At 47.5% G+C, this 18,345-nt stretch overlaps 1 protein-coding gene across 3 annotated transcripts; it reads right to left on the reverse strand.

Moving 5' to 3' along the window:
* Window positions 1-2,053: 2,053 nt before the first annotated feature.
* Window positions 2,054-17,608, reverse strand: RRM2 (ribonucleotide reductase regulatory subunit M2). Of its 3 annotated transcripts, none has more exons than XM_033125600.1 (11): window positions 17,432-17,608; window positions 17,269-17,352; window positions 16,783-16,926; window positions 16,386-16,502; window positions 15,706-15,839; window positions 14,357-14,451; window positions 14,098-14,231; window positions 13,075-13,179; window positions 12,877-12,990; window positions 12,635-12,798; window positions 2,054-2,071 (listed from the first exon to the last, which is right to left on the reverse strand). In XM_033125600.1, exons 1-10 carry the CDS (start codon window positions 17,531-17,533, stop codon window positions 12,646-12,648), a joined length of 1,182 nt encoding a protein of 393 aa, XP_032981491.1. In that variant the 5' UTR covers window positions 17,534-17,608; the 3' UTR covers window positions 2,054-2,071; window positions 12,635-12,645. The 3 variants fall into 3 exon arrangements, with proteins under 3 accessions (XP_032981491.1, XP_032981489.1, XP_032981490.1); XM_033125598.1 differs by lacking the exon at window positions 2,054-2,071 and adding an exon at window positions 11,604-11,662; XM_033125599.1 differs by lacking the exon at window positions 2,054-2,071 and having other exon boundaries at window positions 12,501-12,798.
* Between the last annotated feature and the right edge of the window lie 737 nt (window positions 17,609-18,345).

Below are 18,345 nucleotides of genomic sequence, written 5' to 3' on the forward strand. Positions count from 1 at the left end.
CATTCAATGAACACTTACTGAGAGGATCCAGAGTGCCATCCCTATGCCAGATGCTGGCTGAAGATACGTGGGGACAGCAGACCCCGTCCCTGACCTCAGGGGACTCACAACTGGCGGGGGGGGGGGGGGGGGGGGGTGTTAGAAAAGTGACAGACCTCAGAACAGGTACTGTTGGAGGCCATGGGAACAAAAGGGACCCCTAATACAGCCTTGCTAGGTCTGGGGAGGTGCCTAGGGAATGTGATCTCGGGGTTGAGACCTGAGAGAGCAGAAGTGGAACAGGTGGTAACCCAGGTGAGATGGCCCTGATCTCCTGTAGAGTGGGGCTGCCTTAGAGCGCCGTCTAGGAGCGCATCAACTGGACATGCTGACCTGCACAGGAAAACGGAGGGAGGCTCCCCCTCCTGGCTACACGAGGAATAGCTTCTGACCTAGCAACCGGAACTAGAGATGCCATTCACTGAGCGTGGAAAAAGCAGACGACGAGCATATTTGCGGTGCAGTTTGGGGCACTGTCTGTGGGACACCCAAGTCGAAATGTCTAGATGAATGTTAGGTCTGGAACTCAAAACCTGCATTGAGGAGAGAGAGTTGTAATTCTACAGACAGGTGTGAAGAGGCTCTAGGAAAAAATCCTGCAATAACAGAGACAGGAAGGTGGGTGGGCAAAAGGGATTGAGAAGGAGCAGTAGGTGTAAAACGAGGTGGATTTGGGATCAGGGACTCAGTGAGAACTAAAACGCGGCCTCTGGCCACCAGGGGGCGGCACGACGGATATAAAGTTTCAGCGTGACGGGAACGGAGCAGCCCCAGCTCAAACACCAGTTCCTCCTCTTACTGGCTGTGTGACCTTGGGCAAGTCACTTACCCTGTCGGTGCCGCTAGTCCCTTTCCTGTAAAAGACTATTGTGAGAAGTGAATGAGTAAGCATATAAAAAGTGCTTAGTATAGTGCATGGTGAAAAGAAAGCAAAGGTCCTTGTCTGGGGACACTGTGGGAGTGGGGAAGTCAAGGAGGAAGCCAGAGAGCTGTAACTGAGGCGTGAAGAGGCCGGAGAAGGTGGCAGTCACCACAGACTCCTCCTTCAAGAGGGCTGGCTGGGCGGAGCCGGAGAGAGGCGGGCTGACTCAGGGGATCGGATGTCATCTTCCAAGGACGCAACCCAGGAAGAAGCATAAAGAACGAAACGGAGAGCTGGGGTCTGGGAAACCTCCGAGGGGCCCAACCCCTTCACTCCACACACCTGCACCCCACCTGGTATTCTGGCAGTGCTGTCTGACAGGTAACGATTCCTGATCCTAGCCCCACCCTTCTCCCTCCCTCCTCTCCCCAACCCTCCCTCCCCCAAATAAAACCACTCAGGTGCATACTGAGTTGCTTCACAGGAAAGTGGACTCTCAGACCCAAACCACCTGGGGTCCATGGCGTGGCGGAGGGGCGTGATTACAACCCAGGTTCCCTCACGCTCACTTGCTGAAGGAAGGCCTAAGTGGGCCACCCAGCTAGGAAACACCGGAGTGGGGATTAAGACTTCCCCATCATCAGCGTTCCCACCCTCTGAGCTCCTGATTCAGTAGGTCTGGAGTGGGGCCTGAGAATTGGCATTTCTAACAAATACCGAGAAAATGTCAGTGCTTCTGGTCCAGATCCCCTGGAAGACCTACTGGGTCCATTACCCTTTGGGAGATCCATTCAGCCACTGCCAAGCCCGGAAACCAGCCGGGCTTTCCCGGAGGCCCCCCAGCACCACCCCCCCCACCACCTCCCTGGCCCTTTCCTGGCCCCTTGAAGGGCAAGTGTGCGGCTGCCTGAAAGGCGCACTCTGCTCTCCTCTGCTAGCCATGTGTTCGTTCTGTCCCCCGCTTCCTCCCCCAGTTCCCTTCTCCCCTCAGAGTCCTCCCCTGACCAACCATGTGAAAGAGCACAAACCCTTCCTGTCCCTGCCACTTTCGTTTCCTCCAGCACTGTCTCCGCCTGACTTACCACACAAGTCAAGTTGGCTGGTTTTCTGTCTCCCGCTCTCCACGAGGGCCTGGGCTTCATCCGCTTTGCGCTTCTTTCTCCCCCGCACCTGAGCAGAGGGGAAGCAGAGTAGGGTAAACACTTGTGAAATGATGGCCTCCCAGCCGCACACCTCACCCCGCCTCCGACTGCTGTGTATCCCTTGCCTGTGCTCAGTCTCTAGCCCTGGAACAGCACCCCTCCACTCCCCTCGCCTCTGCGCACCCCTCTTTCCTTTCCAGCAAGAACAGATAGAGGGGTCTCCGCCTGCTCCCAACTCCCTCCCTCCCTGGAGCTAATCACCCTCCATGTGACCTTGGAACATATGACCCTTAACCACATGCTCTCAACTCCAAGACCAGGACTCAGATCCCGGGCTCCCTCCAGTCAGACACAAGTATTTATCGTCTATCCACCGTGTGCCCTGGCCTCTGTTGGCAGTGACCAGGGATGTGAAAGGAGAGGGGTCCTGCCCACTAGGGGCTGACAGTGTCCCTAGAGAGGCCACATTAATACAACAAACAGCATCCTCGTATAGCCTAAGATGGGTGTCACTGAGCATGGCATGGTGGCACTAACTCTCTGAAGTTCCAAGCGGGACGCAGTGGGGGTGGGAGGGACTGAGGGCCCAACACCCCCAGATGAAGTCCCAGCTCTGCCACCTGCAGACTTAACCCGTCTGAGCCCTTGAGCGCAGCCTGGACACAGACAGTGAAGGGACTTAATTGGGTCCATTGGGCTCCAAAGCCCAAGATTCTCTATTCTGAAAAGGGGTTCAGAACCGCACCCCTGGCCAACCCTCTGGGCTGGAGGTGACTGGTTCCCAGTTCCCAGTGACATGCTGAGCCTTGGAAGCAGCCTCCAGAGGCAACCGCGGAGGACAGGGCGCACGCATGAATCAGCAGACGCCCTGCATGGTGTAGCCCCCCAGTCCCCGGCCATGGCTCCAGGGCCGGTTCCCTCTGCCTTGGGCTCCTGCGGGGCCGTCTGCCTGGGGAGGCTGCAACTCCTCCTCAGTACTTGTTACAAGAAAATCAAACAGAGAAGGACAGAACAGAAAGAAACACTCCCTCCCACCTCCCTGAGAGCCGTTTTCATGTCTCCATGTGTGACACCTCCATCTTTATCCATATTGTCATGTCATTATGACCAAAGTGATGTCACTGGTCATGGAACTGGAAAGACATGCTCAGTGACACAGGAACAGTTATTTCTCCATACGGATAGAACAGATGTATAAGCTTTAAGAGCACAGGTAGTAGTAGTATGTAGTAAAATAGACTTTTGTGTATTTATTATATTTGTCTTGAATAGTAAAGACACACGGAATCTGACGTTCTGCCGTTTCCATTTATCATTGTTCTGTCAGCAGCTCACCCCATTGCTACATAAGCTTCCTATTGATCAAATATAATGACTGGTTAGCGTTCCATGGTGTAGAGATCTGTAATTTAACCGTTCCCCTTCCGCTTAACATTTAGGCGATTTCCAGCTCCACCTCTAATCGGAGACAGAAGGCTGAGTCCCCTGTTCAAGATTTCAGAACGAATGGGATGATTCAGCCACTCAGCATTCGCCAAGAACCTCCCACCTGCAAAGGACCCAGAGAAAGCAAGTCACAGTACCCTGCCCACACTCCACACACAGTCCCAACCACAAACCCCACTGACAGCCAGTGACCACCCTCACTACCTGGTCCCTCCCTCTGGCTCCAAGACCCTCCTTGGCTCCCCATTACTGCCAGATCAAGTAGAACCTCCTTCGAATAGAACTCTAGGTCGTGCCCACTCTCCCTTCACAACTCCTTTCTTCCTCTCTCACCTGTGACTCGTACCAACCTGCCATCACCCCCCACCCCCCCACACAGGGTGCCCTCTCCTGCCTTAGGCATTTGCAAACCCATGTTACCCCTTCTTCCCCTGTATCTGGCCAACCGTTACTCATGTTCAAGGTGCCACTGGGCAACCCTTAGTCTGTGAAACTTTTGCTGACTCTCCAAGGCCTGGCATCCTCCTTGGTGCCCCCCGTAGTTCACGCTGACCTCTGTCTCAGCACTTAGCACCCCTCCAAATGCTGGTAAATGTTTAACAACAGCTCTCTGATGAGGGGACCCTGAACTGTAGCATTTACCCATCTCCATGGTGTAAATACTCCCACCAAAGCCAGTTCTGAGCTACTTAAGTGACGTCACTGGTCATGGAATTGGAAAGACTACTTGCTCAGTAACACGCTGTCACAGTTATTTCCTCCATATGGATAGAACAGATGTAAATAGCTTCAGGAGCATAGATAATAGTAAAATAGACTTTTAAGTATTTATTGTATTTGTCTTTAATATTAATTTAATTGTAAGCTTATGTAATTTAATTTTTAATAATGGCTGTATTTAACTACTAGCTCAGTGAGATGGGGTAAATTGAATCCTCCCAAAATTCATACGCTGAAGTCCCAACCCCCAATACCTCAGCATGTGACTGTTTTTGGAGAGAGGGTCTTTAAAGAGAGAATTAGGGTGAAATGAGGTCATGTGAGAGAGCCCTAAACCAGTCTGACTAGTGTCCTTTTCCGAGGAGATCGGGACCCAGACACACAGAGGGGTGACCATGTGAGGACACAGGGAGAAGACGGCCGTCTACTAGCCAAGGAGAAACTTCAGGAGAAACCAACCCTGCCAACACCTTGACCTTGGACTTCCAGCCTCCGGAACTGTGAGTAAATACATTTCTGTCGTTTAAGCCCCCCAGCCTGTGGTAGTTGGTTCTGGTTGCCCGGGCAAACTAATACTCACAACATGCCTGAAAATGTCCTGATCTGCTCGAGTGCTTGCTGGCTCCAGCCCTCCATTACTGACCACCTGCCACTTGCCCATTTTCTGACTTGACCGTGGACCATTCAAGAGGACGGTCATACTTCACTTTTAGGTCATCAAACGCTTTTTGGGAAGGGACAGCTAGAAAATAGTGTAGCTCTAGGTAAAAAATGGCCTCTGTTACAATGATTCAACTGTGCCATTGTAGCGCCAAAGCAGCCATGGACAAAACATAAGCAAGTGATGTGGCTGAGTGCCAGTAACACTATGAGTGCTATGAAGGAAAGGCCCAAAACACTCACTTGTGGTAAGCCTCACTTAATACCGTGTTTCCCTGAAAATAAGACCTAGCCGGACAATCGGCTCTAATGCGTCGTTTGGAGCGAAAATGAATATAAGACCCAGTCTCGTTTTACTATAAGACCGGGTCTTATATAATAAGTTAATATAATATATATAATAACGGGTCTTATATTCATTTTTGCTCCAAAAGACCCATTAGAGCCGATTGTCCAGGTAGGTCTTATTTCCGGGGAAACAGTAAATAGCCTGACGGCAGTTTCAGCCTATCCCAGGAGTGGAATTTTAAATCTGTCTGGAATTTCCTGGTTAGCACTAGGGAGGTAACCTGCCTGATAAGATCCACTGCCTTCCCCTAAGGGCAGGTGTCCTTGCCTGAAATAATCCACTCTTTTAACTTCCTTGTGCCACCCTCTTCCTGCCCATAAAAACCTTGCGTTTTGTACAGCTCCTGGGAGCTCCTTTCTACTTGCTATAATAGATAGGATGTTGCTCAATTCATGAATCATTGAATAAAGCCAATTAGATCGTCAGATTGACTCAGCTGAACTTTTTTCAACAGCACTGAAATGTGGATTTCATATAATTTCCATGTGTCACGAAATATTATTCTTCTGCTATATTTTAAAACACTCTTAGCTTGGAGTCTGTACAAAAACAGGCAGGGGACCAGACCTGACCCCTGGCTTCTCTTCCGCCCCGCCCCCAGCTCCCAGGGAGGGCCGAGTTAATGTGTGACGAGGGGAAGTGAAGGAATTGAAGGTCTATCAGCCACCGCACAAGCTGTCAGCAGGCAATGTCCCCTTCCAGGCAATGTCAGGAATCTTTAATGCAAAATGTTTTTCTAATATGCCAAGAAGAAAAAGCTTTCTGAATATGTAAATCAAATGTCCGTGAGGCAGAGCCATCCCTTTTGTTAGCTCTAGCGTTCCAAATGCTCTTTTAGAAATAAAATCCAGTGCCCTTTCCATTAAAAACTTCTACTTATTGTCTCAAAAGTGCCAATCAGTTCTGTGGAGATAGAACTACTGATCAGCGGTCGCCAGAGGCTGGAGGGTGGAGGGGACACAGGGAGGGGGACTAATGGGTCTAGGGTCTCCCTGGGGAGTGAGAACGCTCGAAAGCTGAGATGCCCTGACTACCACTCCATCCTAAAACCCTTGAGTTGTGCATTACAAATGGGTGACTTGGATGGTATGTGACTTATCTCAATAAAGCTGTTTAAAAGATACACCAGGCGCTTGTCACCTAATCCTCACCATGACATTTCTAGCCAGTCTTTTGGCCACTGTCCTCGCCCTGACAGAAACAAAGAGCTCAGTGGGGTGTGGCAACGCAGCTCAGGAACTGGGATTCTGATTAGGATTAGCCCACTGGGAGGCTGGAATAGCCCCAGGCACCTATGGGGCCGGCACCTTCCAAAGGAAGTCCCTTCTCAGCTTGGGCTCCGGTGGAACAAGTCCTGGGGAGCCTGCATGGGCCCCGGGGGCACCTCAGAGGCAGCTATTGCTCCAGGCACTTTCTAAACAACTGGACCCCCCAGTATTCCACCAAGGTCAGTTACCGCTCCCCACCTAGCCTTCCTAGTGCAGTGTGTGGCTCATCACAGGCTGGTGACGGGCAATGCAGAGCATACCCTCCCCACCATGCTGGGCACACAGGTAAACCAGGACAAGGAGTGAGGACACAATCCCCTGAGCAGCAGCAGCTCCAGAAGCGGTTTCCTTGGGACCAGGGTAGAGACCTGGGGTGCCTGTTCTCTCACAATGGGGGGTATGTGATAAAGGGATAAGGATATGGCCATGGCCAGCACACTCAGTTCTAGTCCTGGGCCGCCGCTGTTTATGTGAGGTCCTCAGCAAGGCACATGACTTCCCCAGCCTCTTGGTCACATCTGTACAATGGGGCTAATTATCTCTGCCCCAGGGTGATTGTGGATCAGAGGAACACAGGGCTGTGCCTTCCCTTCAGGTTTAACTCTGTTGCATGTGGCAGGAAAGTCATTCTATTAGGAATTTATAAGCCTACTTAAGTGTAAGCTCAGGTGTGGGATTCAGGCATGGCTGGATCCAGAAAACGAAGCCACGAGGGCCCCAATTCTTTGTAGATCAGCTCTCCTTTTCCCATGTGTGGACCCCACTCAAGGCAGGCCTACCTTCCTTCATAGCAGCAAGGTGGCTTCTGCAGCGCCACTGTTCCCTAAATTCCAAGGCCAAGGGGAAAAATAGCTCCCCACCTCCCCCAAACCCAGCACAAGTCCTAAGCCTGCCTCTGGCGGCCAGGAACCAGGTCCTCGTCGCATGGAGTCGGGAATCCCAGTGGCTGTGACCAGGGGACTTTTGATAGCGGGGATCAGTTGGTGGCTTCTGGGAGCACAGCAAGCTTTTCTAAGGCCCCGCCCAGCACTCATGAAGTGGATTCCATCTTGCCAGACTGACAGCGGCCTCTCCCAGTCTGTCCTGCAGCCCAATCAGAGGGGTGCAGTGAACCGGGCCTTGAGCCAGGCAGCCTCAGGCTCATCCTTTAAACTCAGGTCAGGTTGGGCCCCACCCAGGCAAGGCTCAGCCCACCCCAAACTAGTCAGCTTGTGCTGAGAACCAGTCTCCCTCATGTCTTTCCACCCATCACGAGCCTCAACCCCAAGTTACTGCGACCAAATCATGTAACTCGCATGGCTCACATCGTAAACAGCTTAGATCACACCTGCCCAGACCACGGTGGCCCCAGAACTTTGCCCTGGTGGTCCTGCCTGGACATGGTATGGAACATCGTCTTGTCCAGGTTCCTCAGATTTGACAAGGTCTATTCCAGAAAGTTATGTCACCATCTCCTCTACTGTCTATCCCTTCTCTCCATGACTAAAACTTCCTTTAGAAATAACGTGTACTCCCATCCATCTTCGTCTCTTCTGTTTTCTCATCTTTCGGGCAATTCCTTCAGATAAATCTCTTCAGGTCACTTATTCCTCACTATGTCTAACCTTACCTAAGCAGGTTCCTTTAAAGCTAGAGCATTAATCGAGTAATTGTGTTGTAGTCCAAGAAATCCTAGCTGGTTCTTTTTCAAAACCATTTGTAAGTACTGTTCTTTGGGTTTTGATTCACTTTTTTCCCTTTGATCACATATTACCTTTCATCTTATTAGACGGAAGTTCTTGGGATTTTTACACCCAATTTTTCTTTCTACAATCACGTGTTTTGTAATTTATGACCGAGCTCCACCCGTGGGAATCACAGACGGCTGAGTTGGGGTTATGTATCTTCCATGGGTTCCTACACCACAAATCTGTGAGGTGCAGGCCTAGGGTTTTGGGTTTTTTTGAGTGCAGAAAGATGAACCATGTTGATGGGATTATTCCTTGGTGCCCATTTCACTGGGTGTTGGGGGCCGGTCCCAGCTTTATGCAGAGGTTTCAGTTCCAATTCTTCCCCTAGTGCAGGTCCATCCCTCCCTCCAAACCCAAGGGGGTTTGGGGTTCCTCACACTCCAGTTTTTCTAAGGGACTCACCCCCCCCCCCCCAGGGCTGTTATAAGCTCAGGCTTCCATGGTCCCCGCCCGTTCCAGCACCTTGGAATTCCCCTTCCTTGGGAAGTCATTACCCATTTAACTTTTCTCGTTTGTCATTGGTGGGTGTTTGAAGCAGGAGGGGTTTTAGACTACCTCTGTCTGTCATCGTGCAGGAGCCACTCTAGTCTTTACGGCCACGCCATGAAGTTATTGAACCTTATACACAGCAATGGATTCAACCATTCTTGACATAAAACATTCTGATGTAAAGAATCCCTTCCCAGAATGACAAGGAGACACCACTGACCATGTTCTTCCTTTAGTGGCCAGAGTACACCGGGAGGTAGCCCCCTGTACGGGGGTGGGGTGGGGTCCTATCAGTCTTCTCTGGTCTAAAAGGGCCAAGCCGTGGAATCCTGTTGCCTCTAAGGCATGCAGCTACTACCTGATAAGGCTGGGACTGTCTTGGTCTGCAAAGAGTTAAGTTAAACCATTAGCAGTCTCCAGACCCACACTGGCAGGGCTATTGATCCTCGATAACATACAGAAACAAATCCCTGGCCACATGGCTTTAACAAACACTCATTGAGTTCCAGCCACAACACCAGTCAAGAGGACGGCTCTCATGGTCAGCCAGGTGTGGCCACGCCAAGTGAGCAGAAGCTGAGTGTTCCCATGCAATGAAATGTGCCTCTGCAGTGGCCAGGCTCAGTGCATCTGGAACACAAATCAGCAAGCACCTCTAGTTAATACTCTGAGCAGGGCTGCCCTTTCCAAAAGTGGGATCCGGGCACTGGTATTTTTTAAAGCCCATGGGCGATGATAAGGCATGCCAAGAGTTGAAAACCACTGGTTTGCACTATATAAGGAGCCCATCCCGTCCAGATCTCAACTATCTGAGAGGAACTAAGGTGAACTTGTTAAAACTGCCGACTCCCAGGTTTCACCCCAAGATTGACTCACTAGGTCTGAGATGAGGCCCTTGAGTCTCTGCATCTATCAGGTTCCTGAGGCAACTCACTCCGTGGTCTGACAACACTAATTCAGATGCATGGAGGTGTGTTATAGAAAGAGTGTGGGTAACGGGCACAGGCGGACAACAAAAGGGAACGTGACTGTGGGCTTCCCACAGGGAGACCGTTCTAATAGTTTATGATCCTTAGAGCAGGGCTGCCCTGAACGTCCACAGTGGTGTCACCAACCTGATATTACCCATCAAATAACATTCGAGCACCTTTGGGGTGCAAAGGCAAAGCTCTCCACTGGGTTCCTCCAGGACACAGAATACACTTTTACCCATTATCCGCCTCAAAACGCTTGGCTCAAATTCATTTCCTCCTTCAGGAGCCACTCATGGAGGGCCCGGTGCTTGGAGGCTATGCCAGGATGGGGAGATGGACAAAACCGTGCCTCGAGTGAGCCTTCTCCTTCACAGGAGAAACCTGGCAGGAACCCTGCTGCAGGGAGGCGGGAGGCTAGTCCCCAGTCCACCAGGGGAAACCACGGCACCCCCTCCCCGGCTCTCCTCGACACTCCCATCCCGAGAAGTTTCATTTTAATCATTCAACACTTGTGCAGTATTCAATTTTAAGACTCAGAAATGCTTCAGACAAAAATCGGTTTCCCTTTAAGCAGACCGGGAAACTGAATCCTAGCTGGAAGAAGTGAATTCCTACATGACACAGCTGATGGAGGCAGAATCCTAAAGCCACCTCCAACCTCCACCTGTACCTGAACAGCACAAGGCAGTGTTTATTCATGTTTGTTGTACAAGTGGAAGGACCACAGAATCAGGATTAACTTCTGTTAACAATAACTAACAAGATAGAAAAGGGTCGCATATTACAGGTTTTTAATGGACCATTGGACCATTGACACAATAAATGAAGAAAACTGACAATAGAACAGGCCAGGGTCAGCCAACACACAACCTGTGTTAACAAATATGGCCAAAGGATTGATATAAGTGTCTATTAGTTTACACTTGCTTCTGAAATATCTCAATGGCACATGTATTAGAAACGAAATATCTGAATGGCACATGTATTAGAAACTCATGCAAAACTGTTTTCCTAAATCACCAGGTGGCCCTCAGAGTTAGTTAGATATTAGCACCAGAAGTAACTGCATTGAACAATATATACGCAGTTACGATCTGAAAGACTGGGTAATTATTTCAAAGTATAAACTACAGATATAGTCTAAAAAGACAAAGTAAAAAAATATTTTCCAACTTAAAACACAGCTAGTAAACATAAATGGACTAAAAGTCCATGGTACCTGTTCACACACAAATTGAATTCAGAACAATTTTCAGAGAGCCAATTCCAGTCCTGGTTTTACCACTTTAACCAGGAGCAAAATCTCAGCTGGGTTATTTTGTTCAAGGATGATTTGAAAACCAATTGCCAGTACTATCTTAGATCCCAGCCATGAATCTCTCATACTAACTTGCATTTGGGCAGAATACACTTTGAGAAATAAAATGACAAACTGATGCTCACTCACCCAGATTACCAATTTTCAGCCCAGATCACACTTCAATTCCTAATGATTTAAGATAAGAGCTCCTTCCCCTTTATCTCTTATCCCATGAAACTCAACCTGGGCTACAGAATACACAATACAACCCATTTACGTGGCACCAAATGGCTAATATTTAGGTACGCACAGGATTGAATTTATAAAGTTGATGAACAGCCATTTCATTAAAGAAAACAAAGAATATAAATTAACATGCTTAGATTACACAGGTTATCTTACTTTCGTCACCTGATCAACTTTGAGTTGGCTCCAATTAGTGGTCAATAGAATACGGGGTGTCATCAAAAAATATGGTGAATGTTTAAATAAAAAAAATTTATTACAGTAAAAGACACATTGCCATTAATCTCCCTCAAAATATGCCCCCTCGCTTCAAACACACATATCCCATCGTGCTTGCCACTTTCTGAAGCAGTTCTGGAAGTCCTCTTTCGTGTCTTTACTTCATCCTCCCTCACGACAATACTCCATGTCACACACCGCTTCAGGTACAGCAATTTCTGTCAAATAAAAACATTACGGTGTATCCTCATCCACCATGTTCACCGTATCTGGCCCGTGCGACTTCTGGCTCTTCCTCAAAGTCAAAATGACCATAAAAGGAAAACATTTTCTATTGATCCAGGGCATTGAGGCAGCCACAACAGTGCAACTAAAGACACTCATGAGGGTGACCGGTTAGCTCAGTTGGTTAGAATGTGATGCTGATAATACCAAGGTTGCCGGTTCGATCCCTGCATGGGCCACTGTGAGTGAGCTGTGCCCTCCTTAAAAAAAGAATTAAGAAAAAGATAAAGACACTCACAAAAGGACTTTCAGTACTGCTTCAGAAAGTGGCAAGAACAATGGGATAAGTGTATTCTAAGCAAAGGGGATTATTTTAAGGGAGATTAATGGCAATGTGTCTTTTACTGTAATTTTTTAATTTTTATTTAAACATTCATTGTATTTTTTGATCATACCTTGTATTTTACGTTTGTTGTATTAAACCAAATTAGCTTGAATTGGGCCTTTACATTGATAATACAAACTATGCTTATTTGTGTGTAAAGTGCCAGTTGTCTATACAAGTAAATAAATATTAAAATCTGCTTTGAAGCTGTGAGGCTGACACCTTATAATGACCTTGTGGTAGTCACTGAACATTTAGCCCTGCTAATCAGAGGCACCTGAGTCCCCACACTGAGGCCAAGACCTCTTCAGAGCCATGGTCATGCCGTGGATAGCCAGCCAGCCTGCTTGCAAAAGCCAAACACTGAGAAGGTCTTTTCTAAGCATAGCTTTTGTACGCACCTTCCTGCTAGGTGAGACTAGCATTAGTAACAAATGGGATTAACACAGAGGTAGCTAGTTTTAAGTTGCTTTGAATATTAACAAACATATGGATAATTCATGGCATTTGGCCGGGTGATACACTGAGTGAGAGGGCTTTTTCTGATGAGAAAGGAAAGAGAAATCAGCAAAAAGCACACCTTCAGTTCATTTAGAAGTCAGCATCCAAGGTAAAAGAATTCTCTGTTGGACTTGACATCACTCCCATTCTCTGATACTCGCCTACTCTCTTTTCAAAGAAGTTAGTCTTCCCTTCCAGTGAAATATTCTCCATGAAGTCAAACGGGTTTTCTACTCTGAAAATCTGAAAAAGGGCACAGCAAAACATAAATACACAACGCCAGTTTGTAAAAGAACCAGAGGACTAGGCACAATACTGTACCTTGCTAAAACCCAGCTCCAGCATAAGTCTGTCCGCCACGAATTCAATGTACTGCTTCATTAAACCGCAGTTCATCCCAATGAGCTTCACCGGCAGTGCCTCCGTGAGGAACTCCTAGGGCCAAAACACAGCTTCTCAGGAAAATGGAAGCACCACAGTGTCTCTTCTGGCAAGCACGAGGCTGTACATGTCACCCACCTGTTCTATCCTAACAGCATTGACAATTATTTCTTTGACTCTCTGCTCCGAAGGTTTGTGTAGCAGGTGTTTGAACATCAGGCAGGCAAAGTCGCAATGTAAACCCTGGAAGAAAAGGTTTAAGATCACTGCAAAACCAGACTTCCATCATTAATGTGGACTAGGGAATGGCTTTATCTTTTTCTGCGTTCTCTTTATACATCCTGCTTGGCTGTACTAAAGGCACTTAAACAGTTGAGAGCGCGGCCAGTTTAACTGCTGCCTACGCTGCTTACGTCACACGAGAAGGGCTCAGCCACACCCAAGGCTCTCAATGCTGCCACCGAGATGCTGACAGCAGGCTAGGTGTGGTCCTCACTGCTCTGTGATGTGGCAAAGAGAGAGGATGCAGTACTTCCGCTCAAAGCATCCTTTCCTTTTGCAGCAGGAAAGGCAAATCTCTGAGTAGGCTCCTTTTTAGAATTACAACTGAATGCGTAGGAAATCGTTAATTCAACTTCAAGTGATCAAGTCTGCAATTCTTAGTGCATTGAACCCCAAGTAATGCCGATGGGGCCTAAACTAGAATACCCGGGCACCATCTCCTCCTGTCTGCAGCTTAATCCAAGTGCATTCAAAGACATATGTTGGATCAGAATGGGTTCTCATTTCATTGAGATGCTCATCAACTGACTTCCTTGTGTGAAGTCACCTTCCTTGAGTCACCTTCTACTTGTGTGACTTCCAAATACAGTAGAATCACACAAGATACTAGGAAAAATAACATATCCCTTTAAAAATCCCATCGTTCATAGAGAAATACCTATATATAAATATACTGTAACATACTAAGAATGAGTAAAATAATTTCAGTATATCATTTAAAGTATTTCATTCCCCGCCAAGTAAGTATATGGTTGAATTCACATGTGAAATGTGAGTATCGGCAACATGATACCGGGAGTTCCCATCAATGAACACGAGAACCTGCCTAAAAGTTGGTGTTTGGGGTCCAGATTAGCCTATTACTTGAACGAGACTCACCTCATCTCTGCTAATAAGTTCGTTGGAAAACGTGAGGCCAGGCATCAGTCCTCGTTTCTTGAGCCAGAATATTGATGCAAAAGAACCAGAAAAGAAGATTCCTTCTACTGCGGCAAAAGCTACAACACGTTCTCCTGTTTAAGAGTTAACACCAAAATATTTCTAGTGAGTAACTGTTCGGCTTCATAGAAAGGACCAAGAAACCAGTGTCATTTAGAAAATGAAGCTGAGGTATAAGGAGGGCCACAGGTAGCCTTACCATAGGTAGCTTCTTTGTCCCCAATCCAACGCAAGGCCCAATCTGCCTTCTTCTTTACACAAGACATCGTCTCAATGGCATTGAAGAGAAACTCCCTGGGAAGCACACAGAGCATCAGCAATTCCAGCAAAGACCGTTTGTCACAAGCTTCTGGATCAGATCACTGGGACCAAGGCCAAATTGGGGCTCAAACTGAAATGTGTTGTTTTCCACTGGTTTGTTTTTTCCTTCACTACCGGTTTTAAAATATCAACATTGATTTGACTTATGTTAATACAAATTTAGGTGTTCGTTAATTTGTGTTGAGCCCCAAGACCTAAAAACACTAAAACTCTTAATCTTGTGCTGTCCCACTTGGAACGTGAATCATCCCTTTGTCCAGTGTATCCATGCTATACGTGCCACCTGTCACCCATCAGTCACTTAGCTGTCTCAGTTATCAGAAAGAGACCACATTCATAACTTTTATTATAGCATATTGTTACAACAATTCTGTTTATTATTAGCTATTGTTGTCAATATCTCCCTGTGCCTAATTTATAAATTTAACTATCATAGGTGTGTATATATAGGAAAAAACCTCGTAGATACAGAATTTGGTACTAGCCAGTTTAAGGCATCCACAGGGTCTTGGATTGTATTTCCAGCAGAGAAGGGGGGACTACTATATTATGCAATTCCTCACTTACACTTCTAGGTCTTATTTTCTGTACTTTACCGTGTTTCCCCGAAAATAAGACCGGGTTTTATGTTAATTTTTGCTCCATTAGGGCTTATTTTCAGGGGATGTCTTATTTTTTTTATATACAATCTACATTTATTCAAATACAGCCATATCATCTTCTTCTGGAACATCGTCATGACGTACTAAATGCTTCCGTCTGGCTGAGATTTTAACTGGGGCTTCTTTTCGGGGTAGGTCTTATTTTCGGGGAAACACGGTATTACTAGCTCTTTAAGAAGCAAGCTACAGTCTACTTCATATCCTCTACCCTGCCCCAGCCTCACATTGTAAATCAGGGTCTGCCACGAGTAAAAACTGTCAGACTAAGGTTTTAGTTCATCATCCAGAGCCTAAGGGATGTTTTCCCAAAAGAAGATATTAGATTGGCTGACCAACAGTATACTTCCACCTCTAAAAATGGAGTAACCTCATCATAACTTTGTTTTTAGTGATTGGCTAAAAGTAAATTTAGGTTTCTTCCTCAAAACGGACACGATCATGGGTGCTAGCTAGGAATTTTTGATTTAGTCAATTGAGTCATTTTTCTATCCCAGTCTGAATCCAAAAACTTGAAATAAACAATTAGTGAGTCCCAAACATGTTGGCATACCACTCAAATACTCACCTTTCCTTGGAATCTTTGATGTAAGTGTCAATGAGGAGACTATACATCTCAGAATGTATGTTTTCCATGGCAATTTGGAAGCCATAGAAACAGCGGGCTTCTGTAATCTGAACTTCTTGGCTAAACCGCTCCACCTAGTGGTAAACACATCAAAGTTCAGCGCAATCTGGGTCACTGGACATTGGTTGCATCATTCTCCTTTTTTGGTGCCATTTTAAGGTTTGTTTCTCTATATAATTCATTATTCTGTGATAAAGGTGGGCATTTCCTGTCATATGCTCAATGTACAGATCAGGAAATAGATAACCCCTATTTTATATGGTTTCTGCGAACCCTTGGTTATTGATTCATTCTTTCCTAATTCATTCTGAGAAGGATCCACTCAGCATAAGCCGCATATGCGACCAAATTATTAAAACATCAAAGGCACAAAAAGAGCAAACGTGATCCCCCCAGGAGTAAACCTATTACCGCTAACCGTTGTCTTTGAGCTTCTCCAGTCAGGGAAAAATCACCGCAAGGAAGAAATAACTGTGAACTATACTATAAATCAGGAAATGCCACATAAAAATTACCTTCTAGATACATTGGGAATGGAAAAACTTAATAGACGAGGAAAGAGAATTAGTTCTCCCTTAAATCTTGACGTGAATAAAAACAGACTTTTTGGCACAACTCACCAGGTTTTCATTTACTATGCCATCACTCGCTGCAAAGAAAGCCAGAACGTGCGATATAAAATATTTCTCGTCAGGCTTCAGGGCTTCCCAATGCTGGATGTCCTTGGAAAGATCCACCTGAAGTTTACAAGTTCACAAGGGATTTAGGCTTGCAGGACCTCACACGTAATTCTTAACCTTTAAGTCTGCTGGGCCCACTTGGTTCCTAGATCCCTCCGAGTTCCCCTGGCCACTGAGGACATCTAACAGCCTCGGTGGGCAACCATCCCCAAGAGGAACAACAGGAAAGTCAAGTATATTTCAAACAAGTTACAACCGCGCCTGCAGAGGGTCTTCCTCCAGTGAGGGGCAAGGCCTGAACTTTCTCATAAGTCTCCTAGTTCCTGAATCTGATTACCTCCTCAGCTGTCCAAAAGGAAGCCTCCGCTTTCTTATACATCTGCCAGATATCATGGTATTCGATGGGAAAGACGACAAAGCGGCGGGGGTTTTCTCTCAGCAGTGGTTCATCCTGCCCGCTGAGGGCAGACACTTTAGTTTTCTGTTGGGGGAGAAAGTAATGAAAATGTGAAGTATCCATCGAACCATATGAAATTGCCATTTTTCCCATCCAGTTACATTCAATTGTCGGCAATTTCATGTGGTCCAGTGTCTTACGTGTCAGCTGTTACACACGTATCCATCCCCGCGGAAATTTGAATGACCGATACCGAAAGAACAGGCGGGAACGGAGCACCGGGCCCGGAAGCGGTAGGATTTATGAGTAAGTAGAAAGACAAAGAAAGCCATGGCGCCAGAGAGCCGGCGAAGTCGGCTGTCGCCCCCAGGCGCTGCGCGCTGGCCACGCCCACTGCGCTGTCTCCGCCCTCGGGCATCCGCTCACCGGCTCCACCGACTCCGCCGCCTCCTGGAAGATCCTCCGGGCCGCCTTGCTGGCCAGCACGCGGGTGCCGTTGAGAGCGGGTGGCTGCGGGGAGACAAGCGGTGAGAGGCATGCCCGAGTCCCCCAGGTACCCGCCACCCCAACCCGGCCCGAGCGTGCTCACCGTGTTCTCCTTATCCGCTAGGCTGAGCCCCTTCAGGGGCGAGAGCTGCAGCGGCTGCTGCTGGTTCCCAATGGTAGCGAGCGGGACGCGGACACAGTGCATGGCTGAGGGCGGCGTGCAGTTCACACAGGTGAGGCTGGACTTAGGTCCCGGGAATTGACTGCAAGGTCCCGCGCCGCTATTTAAAGCGGCGCCTTTAGTAAAGGCTTGGCGGGTAGTAATGAGCCTTCCCATTGGATGTGCTGCGAGCCCACCCATAACCCCACCTCCCCAGTGCGGGTTCTGCGAACCTGTTTGGCTGGCCGCGATAGAGGTTTTGCAAGTAAAATTCACGAAAACGCTTGCAAAACGGCTCTTTCCTCAGAGGAAATGCCTTGTTGAGACCTTTTAGCTCTGTGTCCCTGGGGGTGGGGATGCAAGGTCCCTGAGATCAGGCAAATTTGTGGGGTCCCGACGTGCAGTTGCTGTCACTTGGACAAATGAGTTCCAGTTGGGACTTAATAACGCACTTAACCTGTGAGATTATTAATGGGAAGACTAAATAAAATTCGCGTAAAATGCTCAGTCCTTTGTAAACCCTCAATGAAATGACAGACAGAGCCTTTGGTGCAGTTTCCCACTGAAAATGTGGCTGCTGTCAGGCCACTGTCCCGTGTCAACATTGTTTTCAAAATTGCAAACTGAGCAGAAGTTCCTGAGAGAAAGTTCAGAGAATGATTGAAGAACCAGTTCATTTACTGCTTATTGGGCGTCAAATAGCCAGCAGAGGTTGAAAATCTCCACTGGGCTGAGGGTGGAGACGTGTAGTTGGTTTAAGTTTTCATTTTACTTTGTATTTGCTTTTTTTTGTGATTTGTCTCAGACGTTTGTCCTGTAAGTGGCAAAACACCAGAATGAATGAAGAGCTCCTGTTA

The sequence above is a fragment of the Rhinolophus ferrumequinum genome, chromosome 13 (genome assembly GCF_004115265.2).
Source record: "Rhinolophus ferrumequinum isolate MPI-CBG mRhiFer1 chromosome 13, mRhiFer1_v1.p, whole genome shotgun sequence".
Lineage (NCBI taxonomy): Eukaryota > Metazoa > Chordata > Mammalia > Chiroptera > Rhinolophidae > Rhinolophus > Rhinolophus ferrumequinum.